This window comes from Ciona intestinalis, chromosome 8, assembly GCF_000224145.3.
Source record: "Ciona intestinalis chromosome 8, KH, whole genome shotgun sequence".
Classification (NCBI taxonomy): Eukaryota; Metazoa; Chordata; class Ascidiacea; order Phlebobranchia; family Cionidae; genus Ciona; species Ciona intestinalis.
Window position 1 is genome coordinate 5,802,016 of NC_020173.2, and position 20,554 is coordinate 5,822,569.

The window sequence follows — 20,554 nt, forward strand, 5'->3', positions numbered from 1 at the left end:
ATTGTTTTGCAGTTGGAACCCACAGCTTTCACTAACCGGACTTTTAACCAACCGGCGTGTAAGGGTTTTCGCAAACCAGGACGGTCTGCTGTATAGGCCTGGGTGCAATGACACGTGTTGTGTCGGCCCGGTGCAGTGTCACAGTTCTGTCTAACTTAAACTATCTAACAGCGGTCCCTAGTTATAGCGATGTCACTTCTATCTATCTGATGCCGACTGTCCGGCCTTGCTGATAAGTGACACCAGGAGTATGGGTTAAAGTTGGGGAAATCTGACCTGCGCGCACCGTTCTTATGCAGGTTGTTTACACACACACACACACATGGAGAAATAAAACCCAAGATTCCCAACCACGTTACATTACTAACGTGTACAAAGGTGGACTTTAATCATTTGATCTCCGTATACTTCCCCACCCCACACCACACACCGTGTACCACATACACATTCAGTTTTAAACAAGCATTCAATAAGTATAAGGGACTTTTATGCTACAGCTCACATAAGTTAGTATTTACATCGACTAAGAATAAATCTTAGTCTGGGTATGCTATGGCTCCATCTTCGTTCTTGAGCTTTTCGTTCCGTCTTTGTCTCTTTTCTATAGATAATAAACCGTTAGAGGGTAGGAGAGATGGAAGACATTTTTATTCTATTTTCTCGTCCCATTTCGTAGTAAACAAAGAACCTACAAAGAATTATAAAACTGTACCCTCACGACTCCCATAGACCGTTGTTAATAGTTTAAAAAACGATCCAGTTATTTCGATATTATGTGGTAAAGGTGTCCCGTCTTCCCCCAACCCACTGTATCATATAACTGACTAACATACTGAAACAATAGGAGCTACGAGAAATTGTGCGATTAATTTACAAGCAGCGACAAAGTAGAAACACTTGATTTTTATGATAAAAATACAAACTCACTTTCAACGTTGCCAATCCAAAGCTGCATCGGCGGTTGTCACTCGACGCATCTTCATTCGTGAGCGAGATAACATTGATGTGATTTGAACACAAGACTTCGGTCAATATTGCTTCAGTGTGAGATTTAAATAGTTTAAATTTTAATGAATTATTTTCATAGTCAGCTGTAAATCAAACGTTAAATATTAATAAAACGAAATAAATCAACTATATTGCTCATATATTGCATACTTAAAGCTAAAACAAGTCTTTGTCATAACCTGGCTGCCTTCACTTAACTACAATATGACTTCAACTGCTTAACGCTAATGCTTATTCCAAAATGGTGGCAACCAAAAAGATGAAGTCTCGCCCCAAACTTACATTGGCAAAAACGAAAACGTGTTGATCACGTGGAAAGCTGGGAGCTGATTGGTTAATTGCTAGGATCAACGTTGAGAAATGACGGAACAATGCCTAATTGAATCTCGCGCGAATTTCAGCTCCCAGTGCTGCCTTTATATTAAACGAGTTGGAAAGTTTCATGGTAGGATTTAATAAGGAGTAACTTAACATCAGGTAACACTGAATCTATTTATAGTAACAGCGGATTGTGAAAATTACAGCAATAATTATTTTGCCGGAATTTCTGCGACTTGTGTGAACACGTAGTAAACAATCAAATCACAAGAATACACTGATAGTTATTCGCTTTTAGACTGTACGAAACATAAAATACAAAAACTATACATACAGCCCTGTGTCGGTAAAATGGGACAACTTTAACACACATTTTTCAACTATCCTGACTGTGTTTTGAACAATTAACAACGCTATTTCATAGCTGTGAGGATACGGTAATATAATTCTTTAAATATTCTTTGTTTACTACCACAAATGGGACGAAATGAAAATGAAAACATGGATCATCTTACCCCAATTTACTAAATATATAAATATATGAACCATCTTACCCCAACCCACTATTTATGTACATGCACCATGGACCATCTTACCCCAACCTACTATATACAACAGCTGAGTAAAATGACTGATTCTAGTCCCCACAAATACACTCATCCACCACCCCAGTATATTGGTGTATTACAAAACTTGAAAGAGACACAGATACATATATGGACAAATGTTCCCAATGTTTGCGAATTTTCTTCGATCTTTTTTTGCTTTTGGGCTATTTATTTTCCCAAATTAGCCTAGTGTTTGGCTGAATTTAGTGTATTACGAAACTTGGAAGAGACACGAATACACATGGACAAATTTTTTACACGTTTTCCCATTTTCCACGATGTTTTTTTTTTCATTTTATTTTCCCAATTTTTTGGCTGAAATTAGACATGTTTTGTCCATACATTCTTGCTAAAATCCCCGGCATCGAAAACACCAATCAGTTGAAATTGTTTATTAGATTTATTCTTTCAAATAACAAACTAATGTTTTCTGTGCGTACAAGAGGCCTCTATATACGCAATATAAAAAAAAACGCTAAAAGCAAAGTTAAAATAATATGGCAAAATTACAGGCAGAAATAAAGCATGATTAACTACTGAACATAACAATAAAAAACAATTGTGCTGTGTGTTTGGCTAAGGCAGGTTTACAAATATGTTACGTCATCTTGGCTCTGTATCCAGCTATACACAGAGTCAGTCGTTGTGCGTTTATAAGACATGACGACAACGTTGTCTTTGGTTGGAAATACAGGCTGTCGTTTGCGAGATATTGGTTTCGGTTTGTAGTTGTTGTTTTTCATGTCTGTCCGTTGTCGGAAATCTTCAGGGCGCTGTCTTGTTACACCGAATCTGCTGAAACTATTTCCCCCATTATGCGTGATGCGATGGGCTTCATGCGTCACGCGTTGTCCGTTATGCGTAATGTGTTGTCCGTCATGCGCCAAACGTTGCGCGTTATGCGTCACGCCTCTCGTTGGCGAATGCATCGACGAGGACGAAGACGAGGATGACGTAAGAGACGACGATGACGTCCTGGAACCAGCGGAACCAACGTCTCGACCCGATGCCCGCGGTCGAGCTACAGGCCTGGGTTGGCCCCTTATACTTGTGGCCTCTGCACGCACACGGGATAACCCGATAAGGTTCTGGTAGTCTTTTTGCTTATGGAACTCCGGGATCGACTTTTCCGCGGTTTCTGCAATCCATTCGTCCCGTATGGCTCGATGCACGCTGCCAGGCTTTGACCGGTTGCTGAATTTTCTGGAAACTGAAGCAGCAGACGCGGATTTCGGTCTCTGACTCGGGGGTTCCCCCTGCTTCACCCAAACGGGGTCAGAATGGGGGTTTCCCGACCTTGTACTCGAGGCGGATGTAGGACGAGATGCTTTGAACCTGAAATGAAGATACGGTATTAATATTAACACTATATGGTTGGCATTATGAGTGTTTAAGCTATATACGGCTGACGGCTTGAACAAATCATGAGTGACCACTAGATTAAAAAAATATGGGCAAATCCACACATTCATAGTGGTGGCAGCATCGAGCCTCGAACCCGTATTCTCTAGGCCATGGTTGGCCCAATACCTCTACACTAATGCTACCAACCTGTTATAATATGAGTCCTGTCTTTCAACATAGGGCGGAGGCTCTTGAGGTCTTCCATGTTTTGTACCGATATCGACTTTAGCATACGTAGGGTTGGAGTAAGATCTGTAACCGTTTTCAGCTGGATTCGAAGCAGACTTTTGACTGGTATCAGCCGGGCTCGAACCCTGTACCATAGCGTCCACACCATTTGACCGTTTACTATTCTTCACTGACGTTAGCGTAGCATACGAGGTCAACGCTGCCGTTACAGGCACCGCATACTTCATGTCTGTATCCGTTCTCTCTTTCCACTCCGTGACGTTATTATTTGTGGCGTCGTGTGTTGTGACGTCATTGGATGTGACGTCATCCTCCATGATACGCTTAAGGTCGGCCTCACGTTCGTCCATCAACCATTTAACTTCGTCCACGGTATCGTTAACTCGTAAGAACTGGTGAAGGATTTCTCGGTCCAACTCGCGCAGCTTTTTCTGGAAAAAATAACGTATTGTTTAGAAATATATCGCAAAAACAAACACTAAACATGGATAAATGTCGCTTATTTCCCCTTGCGTTGCGGGGCAACAACAGTCGTTATAACATGGGTGTTCTGTTTCATACACTCGTGCTCGCTGAAGAGTTACCATGTAACTTTGTGGGTGATTACTTTTGGGGGAATTTTTGGGGCCAATTTAGACAAACCATTAGTATAAATACGACATAGCGTGCGATCGCTTTAAAATGTTATTACGACGATCAAAGGCGTCGCAACAAACGGTTTAAGCAGCATTATACTACGAGCTACGACAGCAGTTCGCATCCAATTACAGCAAGCTAAGCTAAGAAGATTGGACAATATTGTTTCCTTCTTACGAAGAAGCTTACTTATTGATTTACTTAGTTGCTTAATTAACATAGGGGTTGCACTATATGTTTGTCAGCGAATTTTGGAGCGAAAACACGTCATCAGTTGTTGGGCGTGTAACACAGTAAGTATGTACAAACAAATCAATTTTCATCTAATGTTAAAACCGGTAAATCTGTAGCTTGACAAATCACGTAAAAGAGTATTCTGCTGGGCAAGGTGTAAAAGTCGCATATTTATAGTACGTTGGTGCAAGATGGTCCATGTTTTATTTTATTTTTTTATTATATATGTAACCGTAGTCTCACGACTCTCGTTGTTAATTGTTTAAAACATGACTATAGGAAACATGGGATATTATGTGCTAATGGTATCCATCTTACCACACAGTACTATATTGTGAACAAAAAACAACAAAATGCAAAGTGTGCAAACTTGAGCATAAACAGCATGTTTTGACCGTTGCGCTTTTATCTAATTATAGATTTTATTGCCTTTTCCTACGTAGGGCGTTCTACGAAAATTTAAATTAGAAGTGTTTCGTATATGCAATAAATTACTCTATCGTTGCAAATATATTGTGAAATATTTATGATAGTAATAAAAGTTAAGAGCTTGTTCGTATCATTTCAAAATCATAGTAGACGATCAACAAACTGAGTTGTACATAGGGCATCTGTTTTTTAGGCTGAAATTTATTATTTTTAAAATAAATTAAATAATATAAACAAAACACCAATTCTTTATCTCAATACAGTAGCAAAAATAAAATTGAAAACAAAAAAGAGAAGACAGAAGGAAATTAACAGCAAAACGACATTTGTTAAAACACGCTCATAAAAGCATTTAGTTTTAGTTTTGTCTGAAATTTACTTTTGAAATGAATTTGTAACGCTTAAAACTTTTGGGATTTTAACAATAGCGCCCAAACTTTGCTATTGCGCAAAACCAGGGTTTTTTTAAGCGACGACATCAACCGTTCTATTTATACAACGATGCGCTTCGATGGTTAGACCCATGGTTAACGGGTTTGAATGTCCGACCTCGCACGCCAGTTGCTAAACATGTACTTTATCGACGTGAATGCTCTCACGCACGCAGTGACATTTAATAGAGGAGATTGTCACTCAATATTGGGGCGTACGCAGGGGGAAGCACGTATGTGACTTCGCACGTTTTAAATGATGATTGATGCAAAAATTTTCTGAGAAATTTATGTTTTGAATTTAAATCGTGCCCAAATATTCAACGCACGTTTAAAATTAATGGGCACGCGGAAAATTCTAAATTGCGTTCTCGGAAAACAGACTAAATTACGTTGGGTGTATGACGTACTTCATAGCAATGGAATTTTAATTGCAATCGTTATAACGCGGGCGTTTTGTTTCATAAACCTTGTGCCGCTTACGAGTTACCACGTATGTGTAACTTTACATTTTTTTCTGTATGGCTTATAGTTTCGACAACCCATTAGTGATCACTGGGTTGGAGCAGTTTCTGTTAAGTGTCTTGCCCCAGGACACATACGCCCACAATGGTAGCAGCGTCGAGCCTTGAACCCACAACCACTAAGTCACAATGGAGGATCACATAACGAGAGTCTCTTTGCTGTGACCTCGTGAAAGCAGTCGAGTTATAAATATCGACCCAGTTTAATTAAAATAACGCTATGAAACAATATAAAGTATGAAGGGAAGCTTAAGTGTATCGACCTCGGTGTGCTTATCTTTCACAAACCATGGAAATAACATTTAATCAAAGTGGGCGGTTGGTTATAATTTGATAAGCCATTGATTTTACTGAAATTAAAACTCAGGCATAGGTGATAGATTGAAACGTCTGGGGGTGAATCGTAAAAGGTTGTTAGAAAGTCATATCAAAAGAATAAACATCATATTTAAATGACTTTGGCCAATTTTCTGCAATCAAGTTTTTGAAGACACCTATGTAACTTTAAAGATACCATATACCCTAGCTTGTTATATAGTAGGCTAGGGTGGGGAAGATGGCACACTATTTCATTCCATTTTCTCGTCCCATTTGGTAGTAAACAAAAAACATTCAAAGAATTATAAAACTATATCCTCACGACTCCCATAGACCGTTGTTAACTGTTTAAACACGATAAGGATATTTGTAAATAATGTGCTAAAGGTGTTGCATCTCCCAACTCTATATATCCTAATTATTATATCAAAGCGTTTTTTACAGTGGATTGAAATTTAAAACTAAAACTTTTCACCGCAATATTTGCAACAACTTAAGCGGTTGCAAAACACCAGTGTTCTCAAATTAAAGTTCGCAACGGTTAGTTAGCTTCTGCAACTAATACAATATTTTTATGTTTTGTGGTTTTACCTTGCGTGGGAACTTGACTTAATTGGCGCAGAACCAAAAAGACCAAAAATCATTGTTTTAAAACTCCCAGAACAAGTTTTAGGCGAAATATTAACAGTTTTTATGATATCGGTTTTTTTGGTAGACAATATATAGTAGGTTGGGGCAGAGTCCGTATATAAACCTATTTATATACGGACTCTGGGTTGGGGTAAGATGGTCCATGGTTTCTTTTTTTAAACGTCCTTTTTGGTAGTAAACAAAGAATATTTACAGAATTATATAACCGTATCCTCAACTCTTGTAAATTTTAAAATGTTCCTTAGGCCTCATTATTACCCACCGTATAATTTATTTAAAGAAAACTCTGGCGTTCGTGTCGAAAATCAACTTGAAAAATGGGCGAATTTGCCTCGTCGCCGTAAAAGGCTTAATTTGGAAGAAATGCCATGCGTTTTGAGGTACGCGGTTGAAACGTTCAAGAAACTAGCTTATTCATGTATGCCAATAAACAAGGAAATTGGAAAATGAGATTTATGTGACGCTTGCCTTGTTGTTGTGTTCAAATACCTGGTTTGTGACGTCACAAACCTGACGAATTTGAGCCATTATGTCGTAACAAGAGTGTCATTTGAAACACGCAACAAGGACTGTGATTGGCTGGTGGGTTGAGTGTGAGATTGTACGACTCTTGAAAGTCAAACGAGCAAAGTAAACACTGGATGCGTTGGCGGTAAAGACACCAGTTGGACCTGTATTGGAATGTAGGACCGTAGACCTCGGTTAAACCCATAAAACCCTTTGATTTTTAGGTGAAAAAATAACTTTTGATCAAGGACATTTATCGATTTTCTAGAAGAATAAAATTCTAAAGAGTAGACATGACCTTTTCATTATCATTTCCTTTCCACGTCGTACTATAATATCAAAACAATATCCCACAGTTGTCACATTGGGTGATAAACAAAGAATTATAAAACCATATCCTTACGACTTCCATAGATTGTTGTAAAATGTAAAAAACACGACCAGGATATTTAGATATTATGTGATAAAGTTGTCCCGTCTCCCCCCACGACCATACTACCAAATGGGGACAAAAAAAGATAATGGAAACATAAACTATCTAACCCCAACCTAATATAGTATACAACTATAACGAACAGTCTGGTCGATACGCTAGAAAATAAAAGTAATTGCGCAAATATGAAGTCAGTTTTCATTAAACAGGCGGCGTTTTGGAACCATCGACTATATGAGGATAAATAATTCATGCACAGAAACAGCAAGCATAAGAACCAACATGCAGACTTGCAAAGCTGGGAATTCAAAGCTGACAACTATTAAGGCTTGGTTAGGACTCTCGTATTGGAATGTGTTGACTGTTGACACGACCAATGGAATGCCTTTAACAAATACCGTTACCTGGTAGTGAACATGTATTGGGATACCAGACAACATAATTACCTATTGGGGCTCTGTAACTCACAAAGTTACATATAGTACTGTGGGATAAAATGGATACTGTTAGCACACAATATCAAATATTGCCTAATCGAGTTTTTAACATAAACAACATCATTTTAGAGCTGCGAGAATACCCTACTATGCAATTCGGAAATATGGGATAATATGTGCTGACGGTTTCCATCTTATCCCACAATATTAGTAGGCTGTAACACAGCATACACAATGGGATGTATTTAACCAAAGACAGGTGCTTGCTAGCAACGGAAATTGAAAGGCCTAACTCGAAATTTCGTAAATGTTATCCAAATAATATAAAAAATGTTATCCAAATAACGAACGAATACGTTGGTATCCTAAAAATATAGGAAAGGCCTTTGAAATGTTTATGAGTTGTGTCATAAAACTCCGGGTTCGTCTGGTTTACAAACGTTATGAGAATCGACAGTTTCCAACCATACAGGTTCGAGGCTTGTTGCTGCTACTATTGTGGGCGTATTTGCAAGACAGTTAACAATGCTCACTTATGGGTAGTCTAAATTTTTAATCGTACAGAAAAACAATCACCTATGAAGTTACATACGTGGTAACTAAGCGGGCACGAGGTTTATAAAACAATATCCGCGTTATAACGACAGCCATTATCCTGCCACGCGAAGGCAAACTTACACTCAACCATTTCATTCAATTATAAAGATCAACAAAATCACTGCATCAATAAAAACCCAATACATATTGAACAGTACAGTCTAGGGCGAACGAATTAAGTGCCAGACCTATGCGGTCACCTAAAGGAGCTCTTAACCCTACGAAACCCGTCAATTGAAGGGTCCTACACAACTTATTGCGGTTTCGTTGCCTCCTGTTTGGAGCTGACAACAGGATTGAGGCCAACTACTTTAATTAGATCATTTCATGTCGAGTGCTGATGTGTTATGGCTGGGTTTAATGCTGTTATGTTCATAATCATGTAGCATTTAGCTATATACCTGATGCTCCAACAAAGATACAGCCTATATGTGTGCTATTTTAGGGGGATATTTCACACTGCACTAATTGTGGGGTAAGATAGGATACCGTTAGTACACTAATATCTCATATTTCCTTATCTTGTTTTCAACAATTAACAACGCTCTTTTAAAGTTGTGAGAATGTGGTTATTTAAGCTTTTTAAATGTAAATGTTCTTTGTTCACTACCAAATGGGACGACAAAAGAGAATGAAAACGTGTACCATCTTACCCCAACCTACCATATATATTAAAATGCTTACAAACTTAATATTCGAGCTAAAAAAAACTAATTCTGATGAACAGTAACCCATAAATACCATAATGTTGCGCAACCTTAAACCAGGGCTGTTATCACGATAGGTCTTGTTGATTTATCCCACCTAAGGATCGAAGGTAATTGGATTTCCAGGTCTCTATATTATCATAACGGTGGCTTGGGCGCCAGAGTGACTGCCGTTGGCCGTATGCTCATTACATTTGCTCTCAATACAGATATATAGCAACAGGTATGCTGATGTATACGTGTGATAGCGAATCCTATTACTACGGCAGACGCCTACCTAATTGGTGGTAACCAGAGATACAGGAATAGTGCTGATGAGTAGAATAAATATTAAATATACTTCAATCCTCGTGTGGCAGGGCAACGACAGTCGCTATAACGGTTTCATACACATCATTCTCACTTACGAGTTACCACGTATATATTTAACTTATTTATCCTCGCGTAGCGTGGCGACGACAGTCGTTATAACACGGGTGTTCTGTTTCATACACCTCATGGCTCATGCCCGCTTACAAGTTATCACGTATATATAAATATAACGTATTTATCCTTGCATGGCGGGGCAACGACAGACGTTATAACACGGGAGTTCTGTTTCGTACTTATGACATAATTGTTGTCATTTCAAAACCGTCTTTAGTGATTTTGGAAGCCCCCTTTGGTAGTAAACAAAGAACATTCGAAGAAATATAAAACCGTATCCTCACGATTCCCATAGACCGTTGTTAATTGTTTAAAACACGAACCGGTTATTTGGAGATTATGTGCTAAAGGTGTAAAAATTTGGTGCCACATTTCAAAACAAAATCGTATCCTCTAAACTTGATAACAACTGTTTACCTGTTAACGTTACACGAACCAGCGTGAAACCGCAAAAATGCGGTTTCGCACTTCAATTACTATGCAGACTATACCAGGTGCTACCGATTATGGAGCTGCCGTTGGATGTTATCTATAATTACAAGCGCAGGCGAGTTCACACCAGAGCAAATTGAAAATAGCATCAAACATGAAATACCGACGCAGCCAACTTATTGCTTTTGAGGTTTCAAAGCATGATGTGCCTTTTTTATTCTATATGGGTGAAATACTTTGAATTCAGGCCATGTTTAGCCAAAAACCCCAACATTCAGACTGTATAAGTATAATACATGTAACTTATTAATCCTCGCATGGAAACGGCATAGTGTCTGCTTACCAGTTACCAATAAATGCATTTGATATTTAAGATTATTTATAAAATACACAAGTATAGAGATGAATATAATAGAAATAATATAATAGGTTGCCATTTTTATACGATCAAAAACTCCTAACCGAAGCGTAACAAGGCGCTTTGATTGGTTATAAAAGGAATGTCTGCGTACTTTGGCTAACAAGAACTAAACCTGGTAATAAAAGGATTGGTAATAAAAGGGAATGTCTTCGTATTTTTGGTATGGGCTAGCAAGAACTAAACCGTAGTCACGTCTTTGTTAACATACGATTACATCATCCATAAATCATTCCGCATGCGCTACCGTATCCATCTTACACACAAATCGTATAAAGCCAAATTCTTAGCGCCATATCTCAACATGACACTTAAATACATCTAATGTTTAATCTGACGCGCCCGTGTTTGCATTACTCCAAACTCTCAGAGGACAAAGTCGAGATGCTGCCAAGTAAGCGATGACGTCTTTGCGAGACATGCCACGTTACTAGGCAACGGGAAAAGATAAAAACAAACAAGAATTGCAACGATTGCTTCTTGACGCGGTTTACAGTTTAGACGAACCGAACTCGACTCGGTAATACTATCACTATGTTTATCGTGTTTTGTTAACGGTTCTAGTACACGGTACTGTACGGTAAAATGAATACCGTTAGCGTTAGCACATAATATTCCACATTTTCTTAGTGTGTTTTTAACAATTAATGACAATATTTTAGAGTCGTGAGGATACGGTTCCATATATATTTGTAAATATTATTTACTACCAAATGGCAAAGTTGTTTTACTCAAGGATAGAGTAACCAAAGTCACATTTACATTTTATATAAACTTACAGATTACATAACCGTTTTTAACTTAGCACAAAGTAACCAACATCAAACTAGAGTGACATCGCATTGGCTTATCTTGGCCTGACATCGGTCAGATTAATGCCATGTTTGTTTTACTGGGAAGTGACAGAGATGGTTACACGTCTGTGCGACTTCCCTTTCGTTGGCGAGCCAGCGTTTAACAATTACGAAGGGCACATTAGGGATGTGTCCAGTTATCAAAACTATAAATAGTTTTAATCTGTTTCAGGGAAATATAGGACTCAAATCTTAACAACATAATATAAAAAATGAGCGTTCATCTAGGATCGAAGGAGGCAATGACGTATTATAGCAATGTAACGTATAGTTTTCAATACTAATTCACTCTGTTGTTTTACCCAAATATACGCTTCTACTCCAACCGCAATAACAGTCAATCCAAATTTAAACGTTGCAATTCCACAACTAAGCATGAATTGTGTTAAAATGTAAACGCAGCTAAAATGAGTGGCCTAGTTTGACATATTGTCATATACAGTCAGCACAACATTATGCGTTCCCAAACCATCCCTATTAGATTTGAATGCAATTTCAAGTTTAAACGTTAAAATCTTACTACAACTCATAAACGAACGACCTAGTTTCGCATACTTTTCTAAGCCGTTGGCCACAACACACACTAATGGTCACTTAGTTTCGTTGCTCCTTCACCAAACTATCAATTGTATTCCGTAGTTAGGTTAGAAACACATTTAAACAACTAAGAAATGTATTTAAGTTGATGTGACAACTCTGGCTCAAATCACAAGTTCCATACTGTAGGACCTCACCCATATATAACTCAGTAAGAATTATGGGCTAACTTTGGCGTATTAATCAATATACAGAACAGCGGCGACTTCAGTTTTAGTTACACTATATATAGTAGGGTTGGGGTAGATGGGACACCTTTAACACATAATATCCAAATATTCTAATCGTGTTTAAAACAATTAATAACGGTATATGGGAGTTGTAAAGATACGGTTTCATAATTCTGTAAATGTTTTTTGTTTACTACCAAATGAGACGAGAAATTAGAATTAAAAGGTGTCCCATCTCCCCCCACCCTACTATACACGATCTAGAACAAGCAACCACTAACTAACTTACCATTTCATGTAGTAGATACTGCAGTTTAAGAGCCATGTCTGATTTATCTTTCCTTGGTGAGAAATCCTCAGATTTCTTGTTATTCCCGTTCGTATTTGCAAGCGCGACAGATGCTGGTACTACACGTATCACTCTGGGTGTTTTGGCCGCTTGTTTTGCCAAGCTTTCTTTGAATATTTTCGAACAACTTTCAATACTATCTCCTGCTTCTTTGCAAAGACACCCCGGTACTTTAGTTCCAAGTTTTGCGTTCAAATGGCCATACATGTCCATAGTGTCGGTCTCCATCTCGTCTGAGGATGACTTCCTGCGGGAATGCGAGCTCTCCTCGCCCGCGGAATAGCTCTCCGAATCCCCGATGGCGCTATCGTTATCGCATTTATTCTGCAACTCGCTTTCTTTCTCTTTCCACATGGTTGGCTACAAGTTTATAACCTAACTTGTACAGCACAAACCTGAAACACAAAACCAAGATCCATAAATCTATTTTACGGTCAGCAACACCCATATACCGCTAACTCATGCTAGTTCTTATTCCGTTTCTAATGAATAGGAAATCGTGTCTGGCAGTGTGAGAGACAGAGCGTAACTGAGCTCGTAAATACGTCATACACACGCCCTTTTTCTCCCTCGCGAGTTTTGTTTCTTTCTTTATCTCCCTCTCACTCTCGAGTTTTCGCTCTAGATACGCGCTGGCGTGGGCGCAGCAACGTTTTTACGACGCTTCGCCGCGGTAGTTAAATTGCTGTGAATTAAGAAAAAGTAAAACACACACCGAAATCTATTCCACAAACTAGACTAATTCAACAAGTAAATAAACGCCTTTATACTGATGCTTTTTCTCATACTTTTTAGTATTTTACCGACTGTCATTTTCCTGCTAATCCCTTCTCTTCGTTGTTTAATTAATATAATCTTCGCTACTGTATTCGAGGAAACAAATAAAACGTTACACAATTTAACCATTTTTCTTACTGAAGAACCTTTAACGCGCACCCACATATAACACCAAACAGAACACCCGTGTTATAACGACTATCGTTGCCCTACCGCGCAAGATAAGTAAGCTACAATCGCACCTACAGTAGCACTACCCTCAAAGCGCCAAAACTTATGAAAAAAATGTTGTTACACTTGGTGTGAGTCAAACGATCCAGACGGTTTATTACTCGCTTGGAGACTTCAAAAACGTCAAAGGATTTTCTCCTAAACCGACTTCACCCAAAACATGGGGAACCATCTCCATCTAAAGCGGAACTGACGTCATAGTCCTTTACACGCCAAATCCATTAACCAGCCCGGAACGACCGATAGTGACGTCATAATTCATCTACCACGCGACGCTCCAGCGATTCGACGAAGTAGAGCGAAGAATATTCGATTATAAGAGTTGATTGAATTATATAGAACTGTGGACTAGGGAAGTCGCTCTGTGGTTTGAAACACTAAAAGCATCTTCTGAGACGTCCCATTTGGTAATAAACAAAGAATATTTACAGAATTAAACAACCGTATCTTTATGACTCCAAAAGAACGTTGTTAATTTTTAAAAACACGATTAGGAAATATGGGATATTATATGCTAACGGTATCCATCTTACCCCACAGTATTACACACGCAATTATATAGTCTTATATACAGTAGGGTGGGGGAAGATGGGACACCTTTTGCACATAATATCCAGATATCCTTATCGTGTTTTAAACAATTAATAACGGTCCATGGGAGTCGTGAGGATACAGTTTTATAATTCTTTGAATGATTTTTGTTTACTACCAAATGGAAAGAGAAAACTAAACGTATTTACTACTAAATGGGACGAGAAAATAGAGTTAAAAAGTGTCCCATCTTCCCCCATCCTACTGTATATCTAAATTAATACTTCCTAAACTCCCTTCTAAGTTCACACAAGTTTGCCTTGCAATAATCCCCTATATTAAACACCGTCATTCAAACGATGTATATAGTAGGGCGGGGGAAGATGGGACACCTTTAACACATAATTTCCAAAGAGCCTGATCGTGTTTTAAAGAATTAACAACGGTCTGTGGAAGTCGTAAGGATACGGTTTCATAATTCATTGAACGTTCTTTGTTTACTACCAAATGGAAAGAGAAAACAAAATGAAAAGGTGTCCCATCTTCCCCCACCCTACTATATTCTATAATCTATATGACCCCGTGACCGACCAATATATTCATTCATGAATGTCGTAGCAAAAGGCCACGAACGCCGTGCTGGAACGTCGTTTATTGTTGACTTTTTGTTTCGACTTCGCGCGACATGCGGTCGCCTTTGTCCTACTAAATAGAATCGTCGTCCAGCCACGCCGCTACCCGCTGTACATACAAACTGTTCCTTTAGAAATCGAGCGAGATGGGACGATAGATAAAGATGACGTCATCGGAATGACGTAACTATTATTACGTCATCAACACGCGAAACAATAATCACACGTCGGAAAAAGATCCGGCTGACAATTTAACACGTTTTAACAAAATCAAAATCATTGAGTGATTAAATCCAAGTTCTTCTATTTTAGCGACAGTCGTTTTTTTGTTGCTATAATTTCCCTTTCTTCGTTGTTTTATTTAATTTGATTTTCACTGCTATATCCAAATGAATAAATTTATGTTATATACTCTCATATAGCGGAAATAGACTGCGTACTCGCACACCCCTATTACCTGGTGTTACATTCCAAACTAGCACATGAATAATTGACCCTTATCTCTACCGCAATTTATGAAAACATGAAAGAAATATCAGTTTAACCAAATTGTTTCGACCTGGCTTGATCCATAAGCTACAGAGTTAAATGTAATGTATAGAAGGGTGGGGTAAGATGGATACTGATGTTAGCACATAATATCCCATATTTCCTAATCATTTTTCACTAACAAACAAAATTCATTGTCAGCTACACCTTGTACTAAAATAGCTTCTGTACATCAATCTTCATAACCAGACCTTCACTATAACGACTATATATTGCTTCCTGAGTGTTGGGGTAACATGCCTCGCTGTGGGACCTTACCCATATAGAATAGAATGTACATACAGTAAGATGGGACACTTTTTAACTCTATTTTCTCGTCCCATTTAGTAGTAAACAAAGAACATTCAAAGAAATATGAAACTATGTCCTCATGACTCTCATAGATCGTTGTTAATTGTTTAAAAGACGAACAGAATATCTGGATAGTATATGCTAAAGGTGTCCCATCTTCCCCAATCCTAATATATACAATGTTGGGGTAATGGGCCAACTCCTACCTAAATCCCAAGTCCTCGACATGAATCTCACCCTTATAGAATAAACTATACCACAACAATATACAACAGTAACTTATTCCATACACTTTCTTTATATAAAGGTCCTCCCATGTTAATAGCATGGAATGCATCAGCCTAACTAAGTAACGCCCGCACTCAAAGTGCTTGGCAAATAAACGATCCCATTTAACGAGATGTTAAACGCAGGTGGCTGAAGTGAAATTAAACAAAGCCCAAAGTAGGTTATAACATAAAGTGCTCTAAATACTAAACATTATAAAGTACTGGACACTGTTAGAATATAATATCCCATGTTTCCTATAATAGTGTTTTTACAAATCAACAACGCTGTTTAAAGTCGTGTGGATACGGTTATATAATTCTGTAAATATTATTAGGTTGTTACAAATGAGACGATAATGGAGAATGAAACCATTTTACCCCAATTTACCGATAATGGAGAATGTACCATTTTACCCCAATTTACAATAAAAGAAATTTAGCTTTTTGGCGAAAACACATCTGGCGAAAAGCGCTTATAGCCAACATGTTTTGCTCATTAATAATTAAAACGTAAACATAGAAATACTTTACTTTTAGGCGCCTTAACGTGTATTCAAAATAACTTCTCCCAATTAAAAACCTTTTCGGAATTTGAGTTTTTCTACAACATATATAACTGCTATATAAGTTGTATAACTATACGTTTCTATATTAACACGAAAAGTAAATCTTGGCGATTGAAATTGTTTTACCGCTGGAATTTCTACAGTTCCTTGTTTACGCTGAATAGGAACTCACCCTTACAGAATAGAATGTGCATATACAATGTTGGGGTAATGGGCCAATTCTGGTCTAAATCCCAGGTCCCATGGCGTGCCTCATTGTAGGACCTCACCCATATAGAATAGAATGTGCATATACAATGCTGGGGAAATGGGTTAACTCTGGTCTAAATCCCAGGTCCCATGGCATGCCTCACTGTAGAACCTCACCCATATAAAATAGAATGTGCATATACAATGTTTGGGTAATGGGTCAACTCTAGCCTAAATCTCAGGTCTCATGGCATACATCACTGTAGGACCTCACCCATATAGAATAGAATGTGCATATACAATGCTGGGGAAATGGGTTAACTCTGGCCTAAATCTCAGGTCTCGTGGCATACATCACTGTAGGACCTCACCCATATAAAATAGAATGTGCATATACAATGCTGGGGAAATGGGTAAACTCTGGTCTAAATTTCAAGCCCATTGCGTGCCATACCGTTTGACCTCACCCACGTAGAATAGAACACTGCCCGTGCTAATACGGCAGTTAAGCGTGGATAACTCCTCTATCAGCGTGGGAACTAAGCTACAGCTGTGGGTTTGCAGGTTACCTGATCCCCGGCTAGCACTAAGAGAGTAAACGCATGGTCGGGCAGGCTAACTATAGCGATAACTCAAAGCAAAATTAATGACGTAGGTTATACCTCAAGTAGCTAGGAAGCTTTTGACGTCACGACACGAATTTTTTAAACTGCGAGTTCATTTAGGTCGAAAAATCAAGACATAAAATAAAAAAAAAACAATTGAACGCGGTTGAAGGAATGAGTGGCAAAGGTCGGGAACTAACTTACTCGGATTCCCGACCTTTTGCGCATTCTTGGACCAACACACTGTGCGGACAAAGGCACAGCATCGGGTTTCATTCTGAATACAAACAGCCGAGTCAGAAGCGAAGTGATCTTATACACACACCTGTCAGCGAAAGCTGGATTCCTTTGTTAGCATTACCCTAATTTAAACGGACTGGATTTTGATTGTGTTTCCAAGTATTTAGTGAACAACACGCCTGCTGTTCTACCTGAAACGCAAGCACGCTTTGGCGCCGATGATTGTCACGTGCCAACGGTCATTGAGAGCATGAGCTTGGTAAATCGTGACGTAATTTGACATGAACCTATCCCTGATTGGAACAACAGAGATGTAATAGTTAGCATGATGACGTAATAGGAACAAAAATGACGACATCTTAATTCTTTAATGACATGATTTGATAGTATAGTAGGTTGGGGTCAGATGAGTCTTAATTTTATTCTGTTTTATCGTCACATTTGGTAGCAAACAAAGAATGTATAGAACACTACCCGTATAACCTACAGCCAATATTCAACTTTTCTAATATTGTTTGTATAGTAGGGTGGGGGAAGATGGGACACCTTTTCATTCTATTTTCTCGTCCCATATGGCAGTAAACGAAAAACAGTCAAAGAATTATAAAAACGTATCCTCACGACTCCCATAAACCGTTGTTAATTGTTTAAAACACGATCAGGATATTTGGATATTATGTGCTAAAGCTGTCCCATCTTCCCCCACCCTACTAAATCACTTGTGCGAAACACTTAAAAAATAATATCCCGATTGTTTCTAAAACTAAACATGAAACCGATCAAATTTGTTTAACGAAGCGAAAATGAATTTCAAATCGATAATTTGAGCGGCTGTTTTATCTACACACACCACAAGTGATGTATCCATGTATTACAAAGATTGAAAAATCGACAAAATCAATATATGATATATAATATATGTTAATTTTTAACGAAACGCCTTTAAAGGTATTGGGAAATTTTCACACGAAATATATAGCGGGGTAGGGGAATATTCAAACATCCTGATCGTGTTTTAAACAATTAACAACAGTTTATGGCAGCCGCGAATATACGGTTTTATAATTTATTAGAGTTTTTTGTTTAGTGTAAAACGGGACAAGAAAATTGAATGAAAAGGTGTCCCATCTTCCCCACCCTACCATATATGTTTTCTATTGTCGCTACCAGGCATAGGATAATTCATAATAACGTTAACATAATTGTACCAACGTTTCGTCCGCCATCCGGCGAAACGTCATTAGTGTTAATACATTCTATTTTTACCCTTAAAGACCTTTTCCTAGACAGTCATAATTACCATTATCAATCTGACCATTGGCACCGTTAATTCTGTTAATTATAATAGGTAACCATAACACAGACAACCTTAATCCCTGATAGATAGGAAGTAACATTTATACAATGGCGCCTTATCAGTTATATTGGGAAACAGGACTCTAACTTATTGGGCACGTAAGTGGCCTGGCAGCGAGTAATCGGGCACGTAAGTGGCCCAACAGGTCCCACTTAATTAGCGAGTAATTTACTTTTAAATCCAAAATGAATTTTATGAATGTTTGTTAAACTTAAGGTCATTTAGGTTTATTCATTTTAAAGTTAATATATTTTTTTTATAATGGAACGTGCCCATTTATCATGAGTCTCTTTTCCTATTGTAGAGCTCATTGAACAGAAGACACTTTATTTGTCCTCCAATTGGCTTTCAATGCTATATGACCGCCAGACTTGTGTATTTGGATCCAAACTTGCGTGTCGTAATTTAACGCTGTTGTTATGAATGACTGGCGTATGATTTATAACTCCTAATGATAACATCGTAACGTTAATTAGGTTTATTTGATTGTAGTGATTTAGATGACAGCCAATGTATGGCAACTATATTGAAATAATTGTATAGGCTTTCCGGGTAAGATGTTTCATGTTTTCATTCACTTTTACCAATCCGTTTAGTAAAGAAACTTTAACAGAATTATATAATCATATCCTCGCGAGTCACGACTCTAAAAGAGCGTGGTTAATTGTAAAACACGATCATGAAATATGGGATATTATGTGCTAACGGTATCCATCTTACCCCACAGTAATGTTACGTGCTAACGGTATCCCATCTTACCCCAAAGTGCAATTTATCAGCCAATTTGTAAGACCTTCACTGGTAATGAGAACTGTCAATTTTCCCACGCATGTAACCAGCAAGTTACTTAATTAGTCCTGGACCTGACGTCACAATCTGCATTGTGTTTAAACAATGGACTTGTAGACCACCCATATGCCAACACAGACTGCTGTAAATAAGAGAGTTTCCTGTAGATTTTGATCAACAACAAAGCGCTCAAATTGTTCCATATTGTGACTAAGCGGGAGTTTTGTTGCCTAATTATACGGCTTACAGTCGAAGCGATTAGAGCGTTGGTAATTATCGTTTGTTTCGTGAGTTTGTACAATGTGTGAACGAATTAAGGATATAATGCGGAAAATAGAGCAATTCACTTAAACAATGGAAACAGTTTTGAAGTTTTTGAGAATAAGAGACAAATATAGGTTGTATATGTTTGTATAGTAGGGTGGGAAACATGGGACACCTTTTCATTTTATTTTCTCGTCCCATTTGGTAGTAAACAAAGAACATTCAACCAGTTATAAAACCGTATCCTCACGACTCCCATAGACCGTTGTTAATTGTTCAAAACACGATTAGGATATTTAGGTATTTTGAGCTAAAGGTGTTACATCTTACCCCACTGTACTATATTAAAGGTTAATTTCAACAATGTAATATATTAGTACAAGTAAACAACTAAACAGAAACAGCATTCTTTAGAGGCGCGAAACTATAGATAGCGGTTTATATAAAAACCTCTACTTTACTATTATATATAGGAATGCTACGAACTCCATATTCATTCCATCACTCAATTGTATCGCGTCAGACTAGTATTGTGGGGTTTGTAGACCAAAGACATTTGACAGTGTAACAACCACGTGTGTAACATG

At 38.1% G+C, this 20,554-nt stretch overlaps 1 protein-coding gene and 1 long non-coding RNA gene across 2 annotated transcripts; both read right to left on the reverse strand.

The window, feature by feature from the left end:
• Positions 1-489: 489 nt before the first annotated feature.
• On the reverse strand, positions 490-1,782 carry LOC113474436. The gene is made up of 2 exons (XR_003396099.1): positions 928-1,782; positions 490-601 (listed from the first exon to the last, which is right to left on the reverse strand). It is a non-coding gene; the product is annotated as an uncharacterized LOC113474436 (long non-coding RNA).
• Positions 1,783-2,311: 529 nt separating this feature from the next.
• LOC100185720 lies at positions 2,312-13,146 on the reverse strand. The gene is made up of 3 exons (XM_002127843.5): positions 12,618-13,146; positions 3,486-3,958; positions 2,312-3,269 (listed from the first exon to the last, which is right to left on the reverse strand). Exons 1-3 carry the CDS (start codon positions 13,029-13,031, stop codon positions 2,522-2,524), a joined length of 1,635 nt encoding a protein of 544 aa, XP_002127879.1. The 5' UTR covers positions 13,032-13,146; the 3' UTR covers positions 2,312-2,521.
• Positions 13,147-20,554: the final 7,408 nt, after the last annotated feature.